Source organism: Ctenocephalides felis, unplaced genomic scaffold (assembly GCF_003426905.1).
Source record: "Ctenocephalides felis isolate EL2017-DRISC unplaced genomic scaffold, ASM342690v1 CF-g0.4_SCAFFOLD_01886, whole genome shotgun sequence".
Lineage (NCBI taxonomy): Eukaryota > Metazoa > Arthropoda > Insecta > Siphonaptera > Pulicidae > Ctenocephalides > Ctenocephalides felis.
Genome location: NW_020538040.1, coordinates 176,893,687 through 176,913,961, shown reverse-complemented (window position 1 = coordinate 176,913,961; position 20,275 = coordinate 176,893,687). Strand labels below are relative to the sequence as shown.

The following is a 20,275-nucleotide window of genomic DNA, read 5'->3' as shown; positions in this document are numbered from 1 at the left end:
ATCTGTAACGATCTCGCTCGAATGCTTCGATGAATTCCTTCGATTCCTTGTCACAGCTTAACCGTCTCCGTTCTCATTATTCCCGACAATGTGTCTTATCATACGTGGTTATCATCGAAGTGACTACCACGTATCGTGCTGGAGGCGAATTCGCACCGTCCGCGTTTCTATGTCCGGCCGATTGGATAATAAACGCAACTTGACCTGAATAATAAAGATCGTTCTTGAGTTATCATCTGCTTTGCGGCCGCTGATCGAGTGCGTATAATCGCGCACATACGTCATGCGTGAAAATCAAACGTTGCTATTAAACGATTTCATGGCCGACCCGACCTTGACTCATTACAGCATCGAAATGTAGGAAGGAAGATCTTGGACTGAAAAGCGAGGGTTGGAGAAAGGATAATTAGAATACGAATCATAAATCATAATTTACAACGTTTTTTCCGGGTTTTATATGGGTCGTATCAGTAACGTGTAATGCTTAATTCCACCAATCTACTCTATTTTCTCAATATGACCAGTGTTGACTATTCTGCTGTAATTTCATTTTTTTACTAAAAAACTTACGCCAAAATACTAACAGGACCTGATCAACCAAGAACTTCATTCTACATTAATCTCTGCCGATCTCAAAACCACTGTCAATGGCCAGTTGCTTCTGTATTTTGAAAACTTTTATTCTAATTCCTGAAGTCTTGTTTGTGGTTCCTTTTGGATAGTTGTAAAAGTTCATTGTCTAATAAAAAAGTATTGCTATGCATATCATTCACGCAATCAGAAAATGAAAAGCTTTCGACAAAGAAGTAAGAAGAATGCAAGTCTGAACTTGACGCAACGTATGGAAGGAATTAATTGATAATAGTCAAGATCAAATTATGACCACAATCAAAAATAAAAAAAACTATTATTCGTTTACACGGTATTGAAGTACGTATGATACACATTTCATCTACTTAGTATTGCAGTTACTGGTTATAAAATTGTATAATGCAGAATGTCCCAAAGAAATTTTACATTGCAACACCCATTTACAGAATATTTACTTCTAAAACTATTCCTTATAATACATTATACTCATACTTTCATACTACTCATACTCAGACTCATACTTTTAAATGTGCACTACAACTAATACTTTTGGCTTAGCAAAAATTTTGATTTAAATAATTTTTTGAAAACTTTGAAAATAGCTAATAATTGTGCAGTTAATTTAAACTAACATGTTTCAATTTTTTATGAATCTACTTTGTAGACTACCTGGACTTTGTAAATTCTTTATACTTATATTTCATACAGCGATTTTGATCGCTAAATAAGTATCTTGATAAAATATTTAATGCTTTGCATGAAAACTCAAAAAAGAAATTTTTTAAAAAGAAATCGTCTAAAATTGTTGATCCATTGGCGCAAATTTCAAATTTGAAGTAATTTCATAAAAAAATTCTCATAAGTGCAAATAATATTGCTCGAAGCTTGTCATGGAAATTAATTTGCCAAGAAAATGTCTTATCAGAGATACGTGAGGTATGCTTAGTTGTTTTGTTACTCTGACTAATGTCAGGAATGCTTTACAAGTCTAACACCTGAACATACCAATCTTATTTCGAATATAATTTTATTTCGAGACACTTATGTTTGGAGTCATTGTGCCTTCTATAAGATTACTTGTTGAATAAAGAAAATATTATTCATCTTTCGAAAAAACAGTGGTGGTTCTAGACTGCATGTGTGCTTCACTAAAATTAGGGTTTGGAGGGTCCTTATTATCGTCAGCCAAAAAACGTTTAGCCACATAAGTCAAATAATATTTGACATGGACCCAGGAGGCGTGATGCCGTTGTTGCAACTAAAAACAGATATTTTGAGTTAGCCAAAATTTGACGGAAGCAAAATTATTTGTTATTTGAGTGACAACCCTAGTTCGTCTCATTCGCCAATAAAAGAACGAACTCCAGTAAGTTGGCACGCGCTCACCCGTGGAAATGGGAAATTATTACATCGCGAACTATAATTACGGCTTTGACTAATACACACAGACTCCAGGAAGTTTGTCCTTGATTTGCAGCTAAGCCCAAGACGTGCGGATAATTGATTTCGCGGCTGCCATGTGTTTCTCTAGCAAATGAAACTTCTTCTGACATCGAATGCTCGAATAATATGTTTTCTACTGCCGGTAATAAATGGAGAATATGTTGATGGTTGTATGCTTGTCTGCTTGTTCAATTTACACTCATTGATTTAATGCCTACGGATGGAAAAGTTGATTAATCTAAAGCTGGATGCTATACAAATAAATTAGACATAAATGAATTGTGAATACAAATCATTTTATTGAAGGGTAATTTAATTTAACACATGAACATTAATATGATTTTAAACTAATTTGAATTGAAATACCAGTTATAAAATTTTGTGCTAATCATTAAAATGATATATTTTTGCATAAGTTGTAGTTGACGAGGGTCTTGATTTCGAATCTCCAACTCTTGAATGATTTCAAGCCTTAAAGTCTTAAAGTTTACGTAATCCTAATATATTACTTCTATTTATCTTTTTGCAGTAAAATATACGATGTACAAAATCAACATCAACGTATTGTTTTTATTGGCATGCAAAAAGTTATTTCTTAACGATGCAAACACATGCACTGAATAGTTTTACTGACAGCAGAAAAGTTTTTTGTTAAATTATTATCATATGCAGGTTTTTATTTTGCTTCCGGATATTAACTGAGCAGGACTGGACAAAGTAAAGTAATAGAAGTAGACTAGACAATTTGAGTATGCAGAATCTAATCATTGACAAGACATACATATATAAAAGTATACTTTAGAGAACAAGTAAATAAATGACTCTACTGTGAAATAATTTTTTGAGATCAACTAGCTAGCTAATTTTATCTAAAACCAGATTGTATCGCTTTGTCATATTATACTCATATATTTAATATTAAATCATATAAAACGAATTTGATTATTGCTTCAAATTTTCTCATAGCTGTATCGATAAAGTTCCACTATCACCAGTGTTGAAATTTATTAAATGTTTCAGTTTTGAATAAAATTTGCACAAGCTTTTACATCATCCTTTTTCTTATTTTTATTGAAGCTTTTTTCGGCGTTGTTTATAACTTATTTTGATTCGAAAATGATCACAATAAGAGTCGAATAATTGCTATCATTACATAAGCAAATTATACGGTATTCAACTGCATACGGAAAGTATTATAAAATTTTCTATGGAAGATCCTATGCAAATGTTTTGTGGCAGTCTTTAGCTTGTCTATCAAACGAAGGTCGGATGGGCGGCTGTAGATATTTCCGACTTATAGAGTGGAAATAAATATGCGTATATTCACTATAATTAGTATATGACTAGAATTCGACGTATTATTTCAATCTTTAGATTCAGTAAATTAATTACACTTTATTTACATATCATTCTATTTATATGTATTATTTTGGCTTCGTCGTACTATGCGTATGCATTTTGATCAAAACATTGGCGCCTGCACCGTCACTTTATGAAGTCCCTCAATCAATTACATTAATCCATCCATGAAGATATTATTTCTGCGCCTATAATTCAAAAATTGTAAACAATAATAAGCACACACGACTGAAAGAAATTTTTTTGCAATGCACACGTCATTTACGGGACCTTCGGACGATAATAACGGTCGACAGATTTATTTGCTCAAGACACGAAACGTAATAACTGACTCGCCTTCTGATTGATTTTATAGGTTTTCAAATGCGTCAACGGATTTACTGGAAAAACTTTTAATGAAATGTATAGTTTATAAATGTTTATTTTGAGTTTGATGTTTATTTTTATATTGGAATTTCTCTTGGAAGTAATTTTCCGTCAAATTTCGTACATGGCGTCTCCACCGTATAAAAGTTGCGCGTGGAAATTTTCAGTTGGATGAAAGTTATATATTTATATTTTTGTAGTTTATTATGATAATATTTTTACAAGGATATTATATCATATATATATATATATATATATATATATAAATGTGTATGCAGTATGTATAATAAGCAAACTTAAAATATACATACTTGTCGTTTGTATTACTTACATTTTTAGTAACATATACGGATGAAATTAAACTTGATTATTTATTATTTTTGGCAGGGTTGTATACAATTTTTCTTTGGCCAACTCGTATTATTACATAATGTATATACTCATTTATTGAACCATCTAATATTATTTTATGTAAAAAAATATATATAGGGAATATTACTAATATAATAGGTACATTATTGTATCATTATCATTGTAATTAATCGAAATATTATTTTATTTGCGTACATATTACTCATATTTTATTATCTAACCAATTATTTAACTAGATCAAAATTGGTTAATCAGACCATTAAAAATGTATGTGATTATGAGCTGATTTACCTAGTCTCTGAAACAGTTTTTTCTATGATAAATCGTCATTGATTTTTTAACCTCTTTTATATCAAATCAGTTGACTTTTTTTTAAATATTTTCGTCGGTACTTCTTGACTCTACTGTTATTTTGTCTATTAATAAATACTGTAATTTATACATATACTGACCAAACATTGTATCAACTAGTATTATTTTATATAGGTGTTTTGCACCAATCAATATCAATAATTTTTGTACCAATTAATTGCTGTACCTGCTATTTCTATATGTATCTAAAATGGGTATTTAGAGCCCGTTGTTGTGTAATAATTAAAAACATGCGTGAGCTAGTCATGGGTTCGATCCCATCTTAGCCAGCTCGATATCAAGCAGTATGATATCAAGTTTCCACTTGAGGTTATATATATATATATATATATATATATATATATATATATTAAATATAATAGCGAAAATCGCCTTTTGTAGGCATTGCTGCAACATATACACACCAACACTATCAGATATACATATCTAATATATATAATCTGCACATCAAAAAAAAGTGGTTGACTGTTGAGTTGCCCTCTCAGGAATGATACTAGCTTAGGGGGCGTCCATTTATCACGTGATCGAATTTTAAGAATTTTTTAGTGATATTCAAAATTAACGCCCCGTCTCCACTAAACATTACGTGTATTTTTAGTTACGAGAAAAATATATAAAATTTTTGAATTTTTTTTTGAAAATGTTTGGATTTTTTTTTTAAATCGTGTAAAAATAAATACCTGTGATATCTTACTGAACCCCTCTCCCTTAAAACCTCACGTGATTAAAAGGCGCTCCCTTAGGATATACGATGGTAAATACATAGAAAAAAATACAAACAATTTACCCATTCGATGTATTATATGAACGTTCAATAAAAAGTAAAAATCTTTTTCTCTCAAGATTCAATTCTCCAGTTAACCTTGTTGATGTTTTAGCTATTTGAAAATCGTCTCACGTAGCATTTGATAGCGGCGTCAGTCGTGTAATGAACTGAAGAGAAGAAAGCGAAAGTGCTTGACAAACACATCACATGCAACGAGTGAGGCACGTATGTGATTTGTGATGTGCCCGACATCTTCATTTCTGCCAAAAGGCCTTCGCCTTGAATCTGACACAAACATAACAATAACACACTGAGCCACTACAGAATGCATCTGGATAAACGAGAGCAGAGGATATACTCGATATCGAGGTCACCAATTGACGAGAATAATAAAATTAATACACAGCTAATCGTGTTAGTTTAAAATTATTGTCTAGTGGTTTGAATTTACTAATTGTCTACGTAATTGATTGTTTGGGTAATGCGTTTTTTTATTCTTGTTTTTTTAAGGGAGTATTCTAGTCTAGGTATGAATTTTTGCAATTTTTGAAAGGCCTTAGAAACAGGCAAGCAATATTTCTACTATATCGTTTTTGCAAGTTATTAATATATAAAATAAAGTTTAAATTCTGGTAGGTGATCTCAAAAAACGGTAAGAAACGGAGGATGATTATAGTGGTTAAGGGGGTGTTCTAGTCTACACGTATAAATTTTTCGCAAATTTCGAAAGGTCTTAGAAAAAGGCAAACATTATTTCTACTATATTGTTTTTGCAAGTTATTAATTAATGTTATGAGAATATAAAAAATAATTTTAGAAGGTAATTAAGTCTTAAAAAATTGACACCTCATCATACGCATGATTTTAGTCCTTCAAATAATCAGAAGAAAAAAATATAAATATATTTTTAATATAATAAACATAATTTTGCAATCGTTTGATCGTTTGATCAAAATAGAGACTGGTAAAAAAGTCTTGTTTTACAATTATTTTAACATTCTCCAATTTTTCAAAATATTTAATATCGGGATATAGGAATGAGCATAGTTCATACTGAAAAGAATTCTGTGAAATTTTGTAAAATTAGTTCTAGTAGAAGTTGAGACATCATAGGTATCGTATTAAAATAAGACATTTTCCAGAAAAACGCGTCTAAAATTTCGCGAAGTAAGGAAACAAAGGATTATTATCATGGTCAAATAGCTATATCTCCGAAAACATTTCAAATTTTAAAAAATCCTCTTCTTCACATATTCTTGAATAGTTAAACTTTGAAAACGTGCAAAAAACAAAATAGACTTTTTTAAAATTGTAGCCAAGAATATTCTCTTAAGCAACAAGCTAAACTTTCGAAGGATCGATACACGTTTGAACAGATTACTGCGACTGTGACAATGACGCACAACATCTGACCGGATTGTCATTATGACTGTCAGAATCGTTACTAAATCTAGCCAATTTTCAAAATAAAAAAAAAACAATGAGCAATTTTGTCGATATACCATTTTGTCCGTATTTTCCCTATATTGTTTCTTGAAAAAAACTTTTGTGCATAACCCTTGTAAAAATTAAATAATAATTATATAGAGTACAAAATATTAAAATTACGAACAAGGGTAGTAATTGCGGAGAAACATGTAAAAACTTATTGAATTTATTTATATGATGGTTTTAATACCGACACCTGAAAATGTATTTGAATACTGTCTAATTTGTTGCTTTAAATTAATTATTTATTTATTTATTCACCATATAGCCCACATATTTATTCATTCATCATATAGCACAGTAGATCCATGAGGACCTAATGAATTAATTTAAATTAGATTTAAATCTCAACAAGGACGAAATAAAAATTATAATCAAAAAACTTATCTAACACTGACATAGCAATATTGAAAATAGTTAATTTTATTAGTATAAATTGTTTAGTTATGTTGAATGAAAATGTATTCAGCTATTAAAATCATTTGGCATTGCAAGGTCGATTCTAATGGAGTTTTCATGTTTTTGCGTTTAAGCTAATGCACTTACTTTTTTGTAACGCATGTTTACAAATTGGTTGACTTCATCATTTGATACTCTTATACACCCACGCATATATATGTATATATATATATATATATATATATATATATATATATATATATATATATATATAATAAAATTGTTTCTTGGGCATCCATCCAGATTTTTCAAAATAACCATAAATTATTTAAATATTAAAATAACCATAATTTCAATACTATATATGTGAATAGTGCTCTCCATACAAATAAGGTAAGACATAATAATCGTTCCTCTTATCAATATCCAACTTACACACAGAATTATAATAATTTTAATAATTCGTCAATTTACCGTTACAACAATTATTTTCATAATAGTTTTACACAATGCATTCCTTACTCTTTTCCATCTTTTTTCGAGTACATTTTCCATTGCTATGGACCTACCAAACTCATTTTATTTAAAACTATTTCAAACCTTTTCTCAAAACTGGCTATCGTCACCAACAAAAGAACTTTTTTACTTCGTTGTCGTAAAGAAAAACTCCTACCAAAATCCTTTGATTTCAAATTAACAAACTTTGATCATCTAAATTCCAATTATTTTAAAAATAAAAAGCTTTCTTTCTCCTTTATGTTGCTGAATCTAGAAATCAAACATTGCATTACCTCTATTGATAACATAAATAAATCTCTAAATTACAACATCCAATCCTTATTTTCCACTATTAATAATCACATTGACATTAACAATTTTTTAGATTTCGAAAACTCTAGATTCAATAATTCTTTTAATATGTCAAAAAAATCCTTCATTAAAAAATTCAATACCCTTTATTCGAAAAAGTCTAACGAATCCAAATTAAATATAAACCCTGATATCATCAATAAATGGGTTAAAAACATTTCAGATTTAGACATCCCATCCAATGTTTTGAATATTTTAGCATTAGGTCCCAAATTTTCCATTCCACAACAGAAAAAATCGTTTAATTTTGTCAAAACACTTAGCTCTTTAGAATATAGTTTACGTAATTTAAAAGATATCAATGAAAAAAACCGCATTAAATCTATTTTTTGCAACCAACTTAATTCATTTTTCAAATTTGACATTTCTAACTTTCATCAACATAAAGAATTACTCAAAGATATCCACCTTTGCAAATCCTTTATCAAACAACACCCAGAAATTGTTGTTACCAGGGCAGATAAGGGTAACATGACGGTTATCATGAACAAAGATGACTATATTTCCAAATCCATGTCCCTCCTAGCTGATATAAACACTTACGAGCCTATAAATTCAGATCCCACCGACCTTATAAATCGGAATACTTTGAAATTCATTGATTCACTCATAGAAAACAAACAAATTCCCAAACCTCTCTCTCTACAATTAAAAACTTACAATCCCATTTCCCCAAAACTTTATTGTCTTCCCAAAATCCACAAAGATGGCTTCCCCCTTCGACCAATAGTTGCTGACTTAAATTCCCCTCTTTGCAAATTATCCAAATTTATTAGTTCAATTTTGTCCAATATCACTCATAATTCTCCCCATTTTGTCAAAAATTCTTTTGAACTCATTCCCGAACTTAACTCCCTCAATGTACCATCTGATTTTTCCTTTATAAGTTTAGATGTTGTTTCCCTCTTCACTAACATTTCACCTGACCTTATCCTCTCTGCCATAGACCATAAATGGGCTGATATCAGCAAACACACAGATTTCAATTTTTCTTGGTTCCTGAAATGTATTAAATTCATTATTTCCAATACTTATTTTTCGTTCAACGACTCCTTTTTTAAACAAAAATTTGGCACCCCAATGGGTTCCAGTTTGAGTGCCCCTCTTGCTGAACTTTGTATGCAGTTCCTAGAGAACTCTACTCTTAATACCTTGTCATATGTACCTCTTTTTTACAAACGTTACGTTGACGACATTTTAACTTGCATTCCTACTTATAACATAACCAATTTCCTAAATTCTTTTAATAATTTTGACTCACACCTTAGTTTTACCTTAGAGACTCAATTTAACAACTCCATTAATTTTTTAGATATTACTCTTTTCATAAATAACAACTCTATCACTACATGTTGGTATCAAAAATCCACTTGGTCTGGACGCTATTTAAACTACCATTCCTATCACCCCAAATCTACCAAGATTGCATCCATCATCAACTTACTAGATCATGCCATCCTTCTTTCTCATCCATCACATTGGGAAAAAAATATTAATTTGATATATTCTACCTTTCAAAATAATTCCTATCCACTACAACTTTTACGCTCAGTAATAAATAATAGATTACCCTTTCTTCGTAATAAATTCCGTACAGCTTCCTTATTTACCTCCCAATCACAACAAAATAGTATCATTTCACAAAACCTTGTGAAGCCTCCTGAAAATTCACTATCTCTCAATTCCTTCATCTCATTACCGTACATTGACTGCCTTTTCCACTCATGGAAAAAACTTTTTTCATCCGTTGGTCTGAAGCTAGTGTGTTCGACTGGACACACTCTCTCAGACTTATACACTAATTTAAAAACTCCTACCCCTATTTCCCGCACTTCAAACATCGTATATGTCATTGATTGTAATGATTGTTCAAGCTGTTATGTTGGAGAAACTTCACAATATCTCTCAAAAAGAATGCGCCAACACGAACTTAATAGTTTGAACAGAAAACAAAATAAAACCATGATCACCGAGCATGTCTCCAAATTTAAACATTCTTTTAATTTCACCAATCCAAGAGTTATTCATCGTGAATCTAACATTTTACGCAGGAAGTTCGCTGAGAGTATTTTCATACAAATATTACCTTCTATTAACAAACGATTTGATTCGGCTTCTCTTTGCAATATTTACCGCGATGCTGCAAATAATTTTTTCAATATGCGCAATACATCCTAACATTTCTTTTATGTATTCTACATATTCTTTTGTGTATGCATATATGTGTATGTGTATGTGTATACATATATTACATTTATTGTTTTGCGTTTATATATACATATATATGTCATGTTATAATTTTTTATATAACTTTTATCGTTCCATAACTATTATCGTTTTTTCTGTTAATATCTATACTTTTTCCTAATAATTTTCTCTTCATTCACATATTTTTGGGATTTGATTATGGATGTCTTGCACATGTAAAAATTTTTTACTATGTTCCTACTGCGCATGATCGTTGAGAAAATCTTCGTAATATGGAACCACCAAAATTCTCTCTATCCCGTTCTCTCACCAATGACGATACAGTTTCCAGTATTTTCCGCAAACACGTTCGCACACATTTTACTCTCGTACACACTCGTAATACAACTTCCAAACTAACAACATGTTCGTTTGGAATAAGCTTTTTTATAATAAAATATATCATTCATTTTAATTTTACAATTTTTTAAAAATTTTTCATAACTCGACGTTTCATCAATTTTTTATTTCACTTTTATTTATTTTTCGTGCAATTTTGTGTTTTTGTTGTTGTTGTTGTTTTTCAAAGTTTATTTGTATGGTGAGTTTCTTTACATTGTTTATTTTATGGTTGTTTTTCATATATACTTTTCATATACACTGTTTTACTTATTTTTGTCTGTTAATTATGTATTTTTTTTTTATATTGTTTTTAATTTGTAACCCTGAATTATTTAATTGTAGCACTGAAGATGGGTCAAATCCAGACCCGAAACGTATGTTCTCTATAAATAAAAACATTTTTCATTAAAACTGTTTTTTAATTACTGGATGGATGCCCAAGAAACAATTTTATTATATTATTTCACCATCTGAAGAAAAACCTCTCGCTTTATATATATATATATATATTTGCAATGGAAAATTTTAAACATAACTTTACATTCATATACGAACTATAGAATTTTCAAAATACACACAAACAACCAAAAATACACACTGCAATCATGTCAGTTCCTTCTGAGATTTAAAAACGAATTTTTGTCGTTCATTTATAACACTGCCTAATATTTAATTTTTTACCTTCTCCCATTATTCATGGCAAAGGATAAATTTAAGTTGATGATTATCTATGTGACTTCATAATGGGTAGGCCGAGATCCTTATTATATTTTATAAACCATCATAAATTTGATTGCATAATATATGAAGATGAAGCGATTTCAAACCTGGATGGGTGTGTACTAGTAATGTCATTGTTTTATTCATAAGTCCTATTTTATACTTATGAAATAAGAGCCGTTGTCATTCTTTACATTCTATTGCTTGCATTACCTCTGGCTTTCTAGGATATTATATACTATTAATATAGAAAATACTTATTGATTGATCGAAAAACGTACCGATCCTAATTCCAAAATGATAAGGAAGCCCGGAAACGTATAAATATGACAATAGTAAAAAAAGTTTTCATTTTTTGTGGTTTAATTAATATGATTTGCGATTTTACTATTTGCTATTATTGCATTCAATTAGCAAGATTGCAACATTGTGCTCCAAGGTTTTTGTGAAATAGGCACCATTTATTGGAAACTGATCTATATTAGTAGTATAGTAATCATTAGTCATATTTTTGTTGGCCAGATATCAAAATCAATATCATTAAGTTAACAAGGAGATGATATATTCACGTCAAAATAGATAAACTCATTAAGCAAAATTATTGAAATCATTTCAAATATATATTCTTTTTGTTCCTCTCAAATCTTATGTATAAAAATATTTTGAAATATTTTTTCTTGGAATCAATGTGATTCATACAAACCACTGACCTGTAGGTCATCTGTTGCCGTGATTGGCTCCGAGTAAATACAAAATCACGATTTGCAATATTTCAATTAATTCTAGTTCATAATTTTCTTAGAGAATAACGATATTTTCCTGGTACACCGAGTAATTATATAAATGTCAATGCGGATGGGATTATGTTTTAGTTGGAGCAGTGGCCTACATATTGTACAATTATAATACTTTATGTTATAATTCATTTTGTCTTCAGTACTAGTTGAAATTTTTGTTTGAAGTAGAAGTAAAATAATGGGAATATAATGGGATTAAATTATTTAAATATAGTTCATGTAAATTATTTTCTATTATTCAACATACTACAATTGAGAAATTTCAATCAATATTACATACTTATACGTTATTTTAAGATCTAAAAACGTGTATTTTATTAAATATCTTGAGTTACAGTATATAATTAAAATATATGAGTTTATTACCCAAGAATATTATAATCTAACAATGTTTATAAATATTGTTATACATTTTATCTTAATAATCTGTATATATAAAATATTAGAAAGAAGGGAAAAGTTCAAAAAATTTAAATTGTTTTAAAAATATTTTTTTAAAGAAATCTTTTATATTAATACTTTTAACTTGATGAAAATCATAATTCGTACGTATAAAATATGAGGAAAGTTTACCTTTTAATATATGTGCTCTATGTTCAATATAAAAACTATTGCTAACTTTTAATTGGTAAAACCTTTCATAAATAATTATATTGAAATTTTTGTGTATAAATATCTAAATAAACAAATTTTTACCGGGTGATTCTTTGGTCTTTGGTCTGTTTTTAGAAGTAGTTAGAGAAAACTTCAAAAGTCTTTGACATGTTTCAATTTTCTTTTTCCTTGACCTCGAATGAACTACTTGGTAATTCTTGCAAAATGATACTATGCCATGTTGTCGATTGTATAAGTATGCTATTTTGTTCGAAAGTGAAAAAAAATGACCAAAATTACATCAAACACCTGATGATCGCAATAAAATTAATCGAATTCACTGGTATTGACATAAGTTTATTGATTTGTGAAGAATCAATTTGAAATATCAATAAATAAATCCCAAAAAACATGACAAAACTACCTTCAAAATGAACTTTTGAAGGCACGATACACATTTGAACTGATTACTGCGATAAGACTTTGAGACAATGACGCTCAACATCTGGCAGGATTTATTTTTTATTTATTATGGTATTCTTCATGCTATACGGTCCCGGAAACGTTACTAAAACTAGCCGATTTTTAATTAAGGTCACTGTATTGTCCTATATCCCATTTTGGACCATATTTGCTCTATATGAAAATATTTATCTAGATAACATATCTTGCAAAATTTTAAATCCTCTGCCTTCGTCCATCCGTTCCCTTGGCTGGCCCTGCCTCAGGTCAACATTCATCTCTGCATACTTCAGAGATTTTACAAAAATCTTGAAAAACTGCTCTGGCAAAGTACTTAAAGCCGACACTGATATATAGCGTGCGAATTTGCATTTATTACGAGAGATGCATGGACAGCGCGATGTGACACACTTAAATAAATTACGGAAACTGTCGCGTCGGATAAAAAATGATAGCGAGCACTTTGTACGACAAAATAAATATTATGATAAACTTTTAAATGATTTGCAAGGTGCAACAGAACTACTCTACCTGGATTGCGATTTATGATAAGAAATTGGGCTCACTTGTGGATAAGTGGCGACTGGACCTGGAGCAGAAGTCCTGGGTTTGATCCCGCTTTGAGGAGCCTGATGTCAAGCAGTAGTTACATCGGTTTTTGCTTGGAAATATAGATATCAATATGTTTCCAAGTGAACATAGCACTCATCCGGCATTGCTGCATGAAAAAAATATTTGCCCTATTTCAGAAATTGTATTAATAAGAATTATCACACAGAAATGAGACAACTATTTGTGCTGCCATCTGGTAAACAGACGTTATATGTCAAATTAGACCAATATCTTATAGGACTCTTAAGTATTGATTGCTGTTCAAAACAATAAAAAAATGATAGAATTTTTTTGAATATTTATGGTTAGAAGAGGTTCATTCGTAGTTACCTTCGAATTCATCAGCCTTACGGACAATCTGATATAGGGCTGTAGTGATATCCATTTTCACTTGCAAATATAAATGAAAAATAGGTTCAAATGAAAGTAGCCTTTCGAGGCTTTGTTGCATCAAGTTAAAGTTATTATTAAAAAAAATATCAAAACTTTCGATATTTTCAGTAAAGTTGATTAATTTAAAAACTTTTAAATATGCTATCAATTTAAATGTAATTATATATAGGATAAAGCAGGGCTTAAGGGTCCGTAGGTAAAAACGTCGACTACCAATATATCAAAAACAAGTAAATTTTGGAAATTCTTAACAACAATGTTTGAAAGTAGAGAGAGAAAAGGATGTGTAATCAGAAGATATGGCCATGTTTGAAAATCCAATCCATTTTCTTTCGTTGTTAGTTTTCTTGGTTGTGAGCACTGTTATTTAGTTTACGAAACCTTAATATGATTTTTAAGTATACGTTACTTGATTATTTTATGAGATGAATTGTTAATTTTAAGTTAGATTCAACAGATGTTTTTATATGACCTCTATAAAAGCTAGCATGTGGGTAGGGCAAAAGGATCAACTAAACCTTTACCCTGGCAAGGGCGTAAACAATAACAAAATAATAAATAAAATGTAAAATCGATTGAAAAAGCAATTTTACAGGAAATAAATTAAATTAAAAGTTATTTTAACGCTGCTGATGAATATTTCTGAAATAGCAGATCAAGGTTGTGTACAGTGTTATTTTTGTAACAAATGCGCCTATGAAATTTACATTTTGCATTGGTTGAATATCGTGGCTATTATTTCGAAAAATCCATTTAAATTTAAAAATAAGAATTTGTTTCTGTTTGCCCATTGCCTGTCCCATTTCACCCCGCTTATGGAGTAAAAAGGGACAGATGATAAATTTTAGAAAAAAACAAAAAAAGCACATTTCTATAATTAGGAATTAACTGGGAATTTCACTGAACATAGTTCGATAGTTGTTTGTTTGCAACATGTTATGTGTTGTTTTGTAGTTCATTCATTATAGTTACTGAGAGTCAAATTGGAACTTTGTGCCCCGCCCTACCCTAAGATTAAATGTACCTTACTTATCTACTGTTGCAAAGATGGTTAACGCAAGCTGATGCGTCAATATTTGTTAAGATTTTTTGGTTGTCTGAAAGTCATCTAATTATTTTATCTATTCCATTTGAATATTATTGAATTCTAGTTAAAGTTGAAAAATCCTTTTATTATTAATTCCCTATCTATTCGATAATAAATTACGCGCATGAAGATCAATATTCACCGTCATAAATTATCATTAAACATATTCATAAATCTTCAAGATCATTGTAACTCTTGAACCGCAGCAGATACGACCGCATACTTTATACATGTACAGTATGTGCTCCTTATAAATAAATCTATAAATAGAGAAATAAATAAACCCATTATGCTTACATAAGAACATATTTATTTACGAGTGTACTCTCTCATATTTATATTGCATTATTATTATTACATATTTTGATTTATCGATGGCAGCGTGTTGTAGTGTGCTCGTTCAGTTATTAAATGTCCTCCTCAGAACGCAATAAATTAAGCCATTCTAATGCGTGCGAAATTCACATAAAATTATTTTATACGCCACTCGAATCGTAAAATTTTCGACATAATTATTTGAGTCTATAGTTTTCAGTTGTTGTAAAAGCCAAAGCCAAATCGGAAATGGATAGGACTGTAGAAACACTAAATGGTTAAAAGTCAACACTCGGTTTTAGATATGCAGTAGGTATAAGGCAGTGATTCACAAAGTAGTCTACATGGACCCCCAGGGGTCCACGGCAGGGAAAACAAAATTTGGGGGTCCACGGCATATTTAAAAATGAACCATAAAGTAAAGAAAAACATTACATATGAATGGTAAAGTATAGTAACAATGTGTGTCAAGTTTCATCAAAATCGCAACGTGCATTTTTGAGAACATACCATCTCTTTAAATGTTAGTATTGAGCGCGGAGCGAGCCACCCATCAACCTCGCATATCTCAAAAATAATTGAATGTTTCACCTTTAAATTTCTGTCAAATATTTAGTAAAGTGTAGTAACAATGTATGTCAAGTTTCATCAAAATCTAATTATGCATTTTTGAATAATGCATTATGCAAATGTACAATTTGTTTCAATTATAGTATTGAGAGCGGAGCCAGCCACCCATCAACCTTGCATATCTCAAAAACTATTGAAAGTTTCAACTTTAAATTTCTGCCAAATATTTAGTAAAGTGTAGTAACAATGTATGACAAGTTTCATCAAAATCGAATTATGCATTTTTAAAAACGTACAATCTGTTTCAATACTAGTATTGAGAGCGAAGCCAGCCACCCATCAACCTTGCATATCTCAAAAATTATTGAATGTTCCAACTTTAAATTTTTGTCAAATATTTAGTAAAGTGTAGTAACAATGTATGTCAAGTTTCATCAAAATCTAATTATGCATTTTTGAATAATGCATTATGCAAATGTACAATTTGTTTCAATTATAGTATTGAGAGCGGAGCCAGCCACCCATCAACCTTGCATATCTCAAAAATTATTGAATGTTCCAACTTTAAATTTTTGTCAAATATTTAGTAAAGTGTAGTACCAATGTATGTCAAGTTTCATCAAAATCGAGTTATGCATTTTTGCAAACGTACAATCTGTTTCAATAACAGTATTGAGAGCGGAGTCAGCCACCCATCAACCGTGCATATCTCAAAAACTATTGAATGTTCAAACTTTAGTAGACAAATGTCAAATATTTAGTAAATCATAGTAACCATGTATGTCAAGTTTTATCAAATATTTAGTAAAGTGTAGTAACAATGTGTGTCAAATTTCGTCAAAATCGAATTATGTATTTTTAAGAACATGCCATCTGAGGATGATTGGAGGAATAGTTCAATAGGAAGTCAACGAAGCATCGACTACAACTAAATTGTGGTACAATGCCCGCCTTTGACTCGTGCCATAACAATGAGAACTTGCTGCAAACCTTATTACTTGCTACTACCATATGGCAGATCATAAAATTACCATATACACAATCGTCGGCGCCAACCATATCCAGGAATTGGCTAGATTAATTATTACATAACCTGAATCCACTACTTTTTGTCCTTGTTTCATGTATTTATGTATACTGCATTACCAGGTTGGTTTGGGAATGGATTGAAAACATGCAATTTTTTAATCAACCATGTCGTGATATCACGTTATGCAATCGCGGTGCTTGTTGTTTTATCATCCGAAGCCATTTATACAGCTTCCTAAATTGACAAGGTTATTTATTCGATTATTTAGCGATTCATTATTCTCAGCAAACAATCAAGTTTGATCTTTGACAAAATTTGTTCATCATGTTCGTTTTTATACAACATTATATATATATAGATATATATATATATATATATATATATATATATATATGTGTGTATGCAAAAAAACATGAGCTTCCCGTGGCTCTGTGATAAGAGCTTCGGTCTCGCAACTGCAGGTTCCAGGTTTTATTTTCGTCTCGGACAGGTTTCTAATTAGAAGTAGTGGTAAAAGTTTTGAACTATTAATAGAAATCAGAAATATGTATTTGAAATAAATATTAAGGTATAGAGATTCCTTAGTTTTCGTTTGTAAAGATATATTTATTAAACAGGTCATCGCCATTTCAGACCCTAAAATTTTATAGAGTTTTAATTCTATAAGGTATCAATGAAACAATGAAACTAATGCAATAACAATTGAGTTACTATATTATTTTATTTGCTTTTTTACAAATTAAATGCATATTTTAAGTGGAAGTTGATACCAGATATACCTGTGACTACTTATGAGGTCCTATTTCCGTTTTAATGCTACTTATACCATAATTACGGTAATGATTCTGACATTTTACTTCCGAAATTTTGTAACTCGAACGATGTATATATATATATATATATATATATATATACATATACATATATATATATATATATATATATCATTTATTTTATAAGCTACGTTCCTGCAATAGTCGAAGTTCCGCCAGATTTCGCAATTGAAATGCGTTAGTTTAAATGCAATGATTAAAGTCTCACATCAGGATAATATAAACATTTGCCACTGAGATAAGATTAATAAATAACGTCTCAAATTTCTGCTGTCACGAATCTGAATCATTTTTAGATTCACTGTCCGGTGTGACAAGTAGCTATTCTAATTTAGAGCTCACTTGCACTATGTAGTATGCACTTTCACTTGGAGTAGAACTGGGAATATTGTCTTAAATTAGTTAGACACAGACTGATAGACTGATAATAAATAACTAAATTATATGAATATATAGGTTGAAATATTTGTCGTCATATTGTGTCAACAATCATGCTCGGACGTCCAATCACTGGGTTGGCATTCGATTTAGGCATTCTAAGAACTACCAAAAACTTGCTGATGTTCCATAATGGAATAGTCGCATATTAAAAAATAAATACTATATTGGCTATTGAATAATAAATGCGTATAAGGCCTATAGCCGATAGAAGGGCAGGATTGAAAAAGAAATTCATGTATTTAGCAATGGTCAGAGGATTTTGTATTTTTAAAGTCATTTTTCAATCCTACTGAAAAAATACGGTGTTGAAGAAACATCTATGAAAGAAAAAATGTGCCATTCACCTATTTTTAATGTAAATTTTATTGTATTCGCTATAACTTTATTTATACATTTCTATTTCCTTTCAGATCGAAAATCGACGACAAAGGCGCCACAAAGTGCTTCGTCGAGCAATGTGATATTGGATAATAGCAACTATGCCGAGTACGTAAAACCCATCAAGATCGACTCGCCGCCGTTCCACGAATTAGATTTACTCTACGGAAGATCTTGGGCAGAAGGCTCAGACGGTAAATGACTAATTTTTTAAACTCATAATTACGAAAACCTAATCAATTCGATTTCCAACCAATATCTTTCGAACTACATTTGATTTTTTAAAATCGTTTCAAGATTGTGGCTAAAACGTGAATCAAAGATTTTATAGTTTTTTGCGATTTACAAAGAAATTCATGGGCCAGTCGTCTCTCAAAACCAATCAACACGGTTAGTCCTTACTCCTTAGCAATATAGATATAGTGGCTTTTAAATTTTTGAAATCGAGGGCCAAATATAGGCTTACATACATACACACACGCGCATACTTCTTCCAAAGGTCTCTAACAATTCTAAATGATTTGCTTGAAACATTGAACAACAACTTGAAAACTGGATTTTTCTGGAAAAATCATAAACTTCTTTTCCAGGAAATTAAAAAATATAGTAATAAATTAGTAGTAATCGCAAAAAAAACTAAAATAATTTTTTTTGTATATTTTTACGTATCAAGGCTTTCTGAACTAAGAGGATACAACCCATTAGAAAAAATGCATGTAAATATGTCTGTATCTGTGTCTATGTTTATATGTGTGTATGTATGTATACGTGTGTGATTTTTTTGTGCAGCGAAGACAATGATTTTAAGCATGCTAGACAAAGGTTTGCTAAATCGTCAAAACATTTTTTTTCAACATTTAATTACGAAGAAACGGCGATTCCCAACCAATATCTTTCGATTATTTTTTGAAGTCGGTTCAAAATTGTGGGCCAAAGCGTGGACTAAAATTTTGACATTTATTTGCTTGTTGCAAATCTAGTTCTACACTAGTCCTTATCGAGTTACATTGAATGGCTTTTAAATTTTGAAATCAAAAATCGACTCACATACACACACATACTTTTCCCAAATTTCGTCTTGATTCAGAATGATTTAAAACGTCGAGAAAACATAACATTAGCAAATCGGATTTTTTCGTAAAATCGTGAACTTCTACGAAAAATTAGAATTTTTAGGTTTGGACAACCATTGCCACTTGGGGTGTGAAAAATACATGTTGGCTGATCCTCAGTTATACTAAACGCGATTAGAAAATTTCAGCGTTGGTCAAAACGTTTCTGCAGCGAACTATATGGCACAAGAATATATATAAATTATAAATATTTCCCAGTTGCTTAAGATGATTCAAGCTCGAATCATTTAAATCATTTCCTAAATATTTCTTATGCCCATTACTCGACTTTTTAATCCCAGTCCGACATCTTCCG

The 20,275-nt window shown here is 30.4% G+C and overlaps 1 protein-coding gene across 1 annotated transcript in view; it reads left to right on the top strand.

Annotated features, from left to right (window-relative positions):
* Positions 1-20,275, top strand: part of LOC113376308 (A disintegrin and metalloproteinase with thrombospondin motifs 9-like) — a 490,112-nt gene that overhangs the window by 452,520 nt on the left and 17,317 nt on the right. Inside the window, exon 3 of the mRNA XM_026616212.1 lies at positions 18,880-19,041. Within this exon, the coding sequence (XP_026471997.1) occupies positions 18,880-19,041 (162 nt within the window). The remainder of the gene's footprint in view (positions 1-18,879; positions 19,042-20,275) is intronic.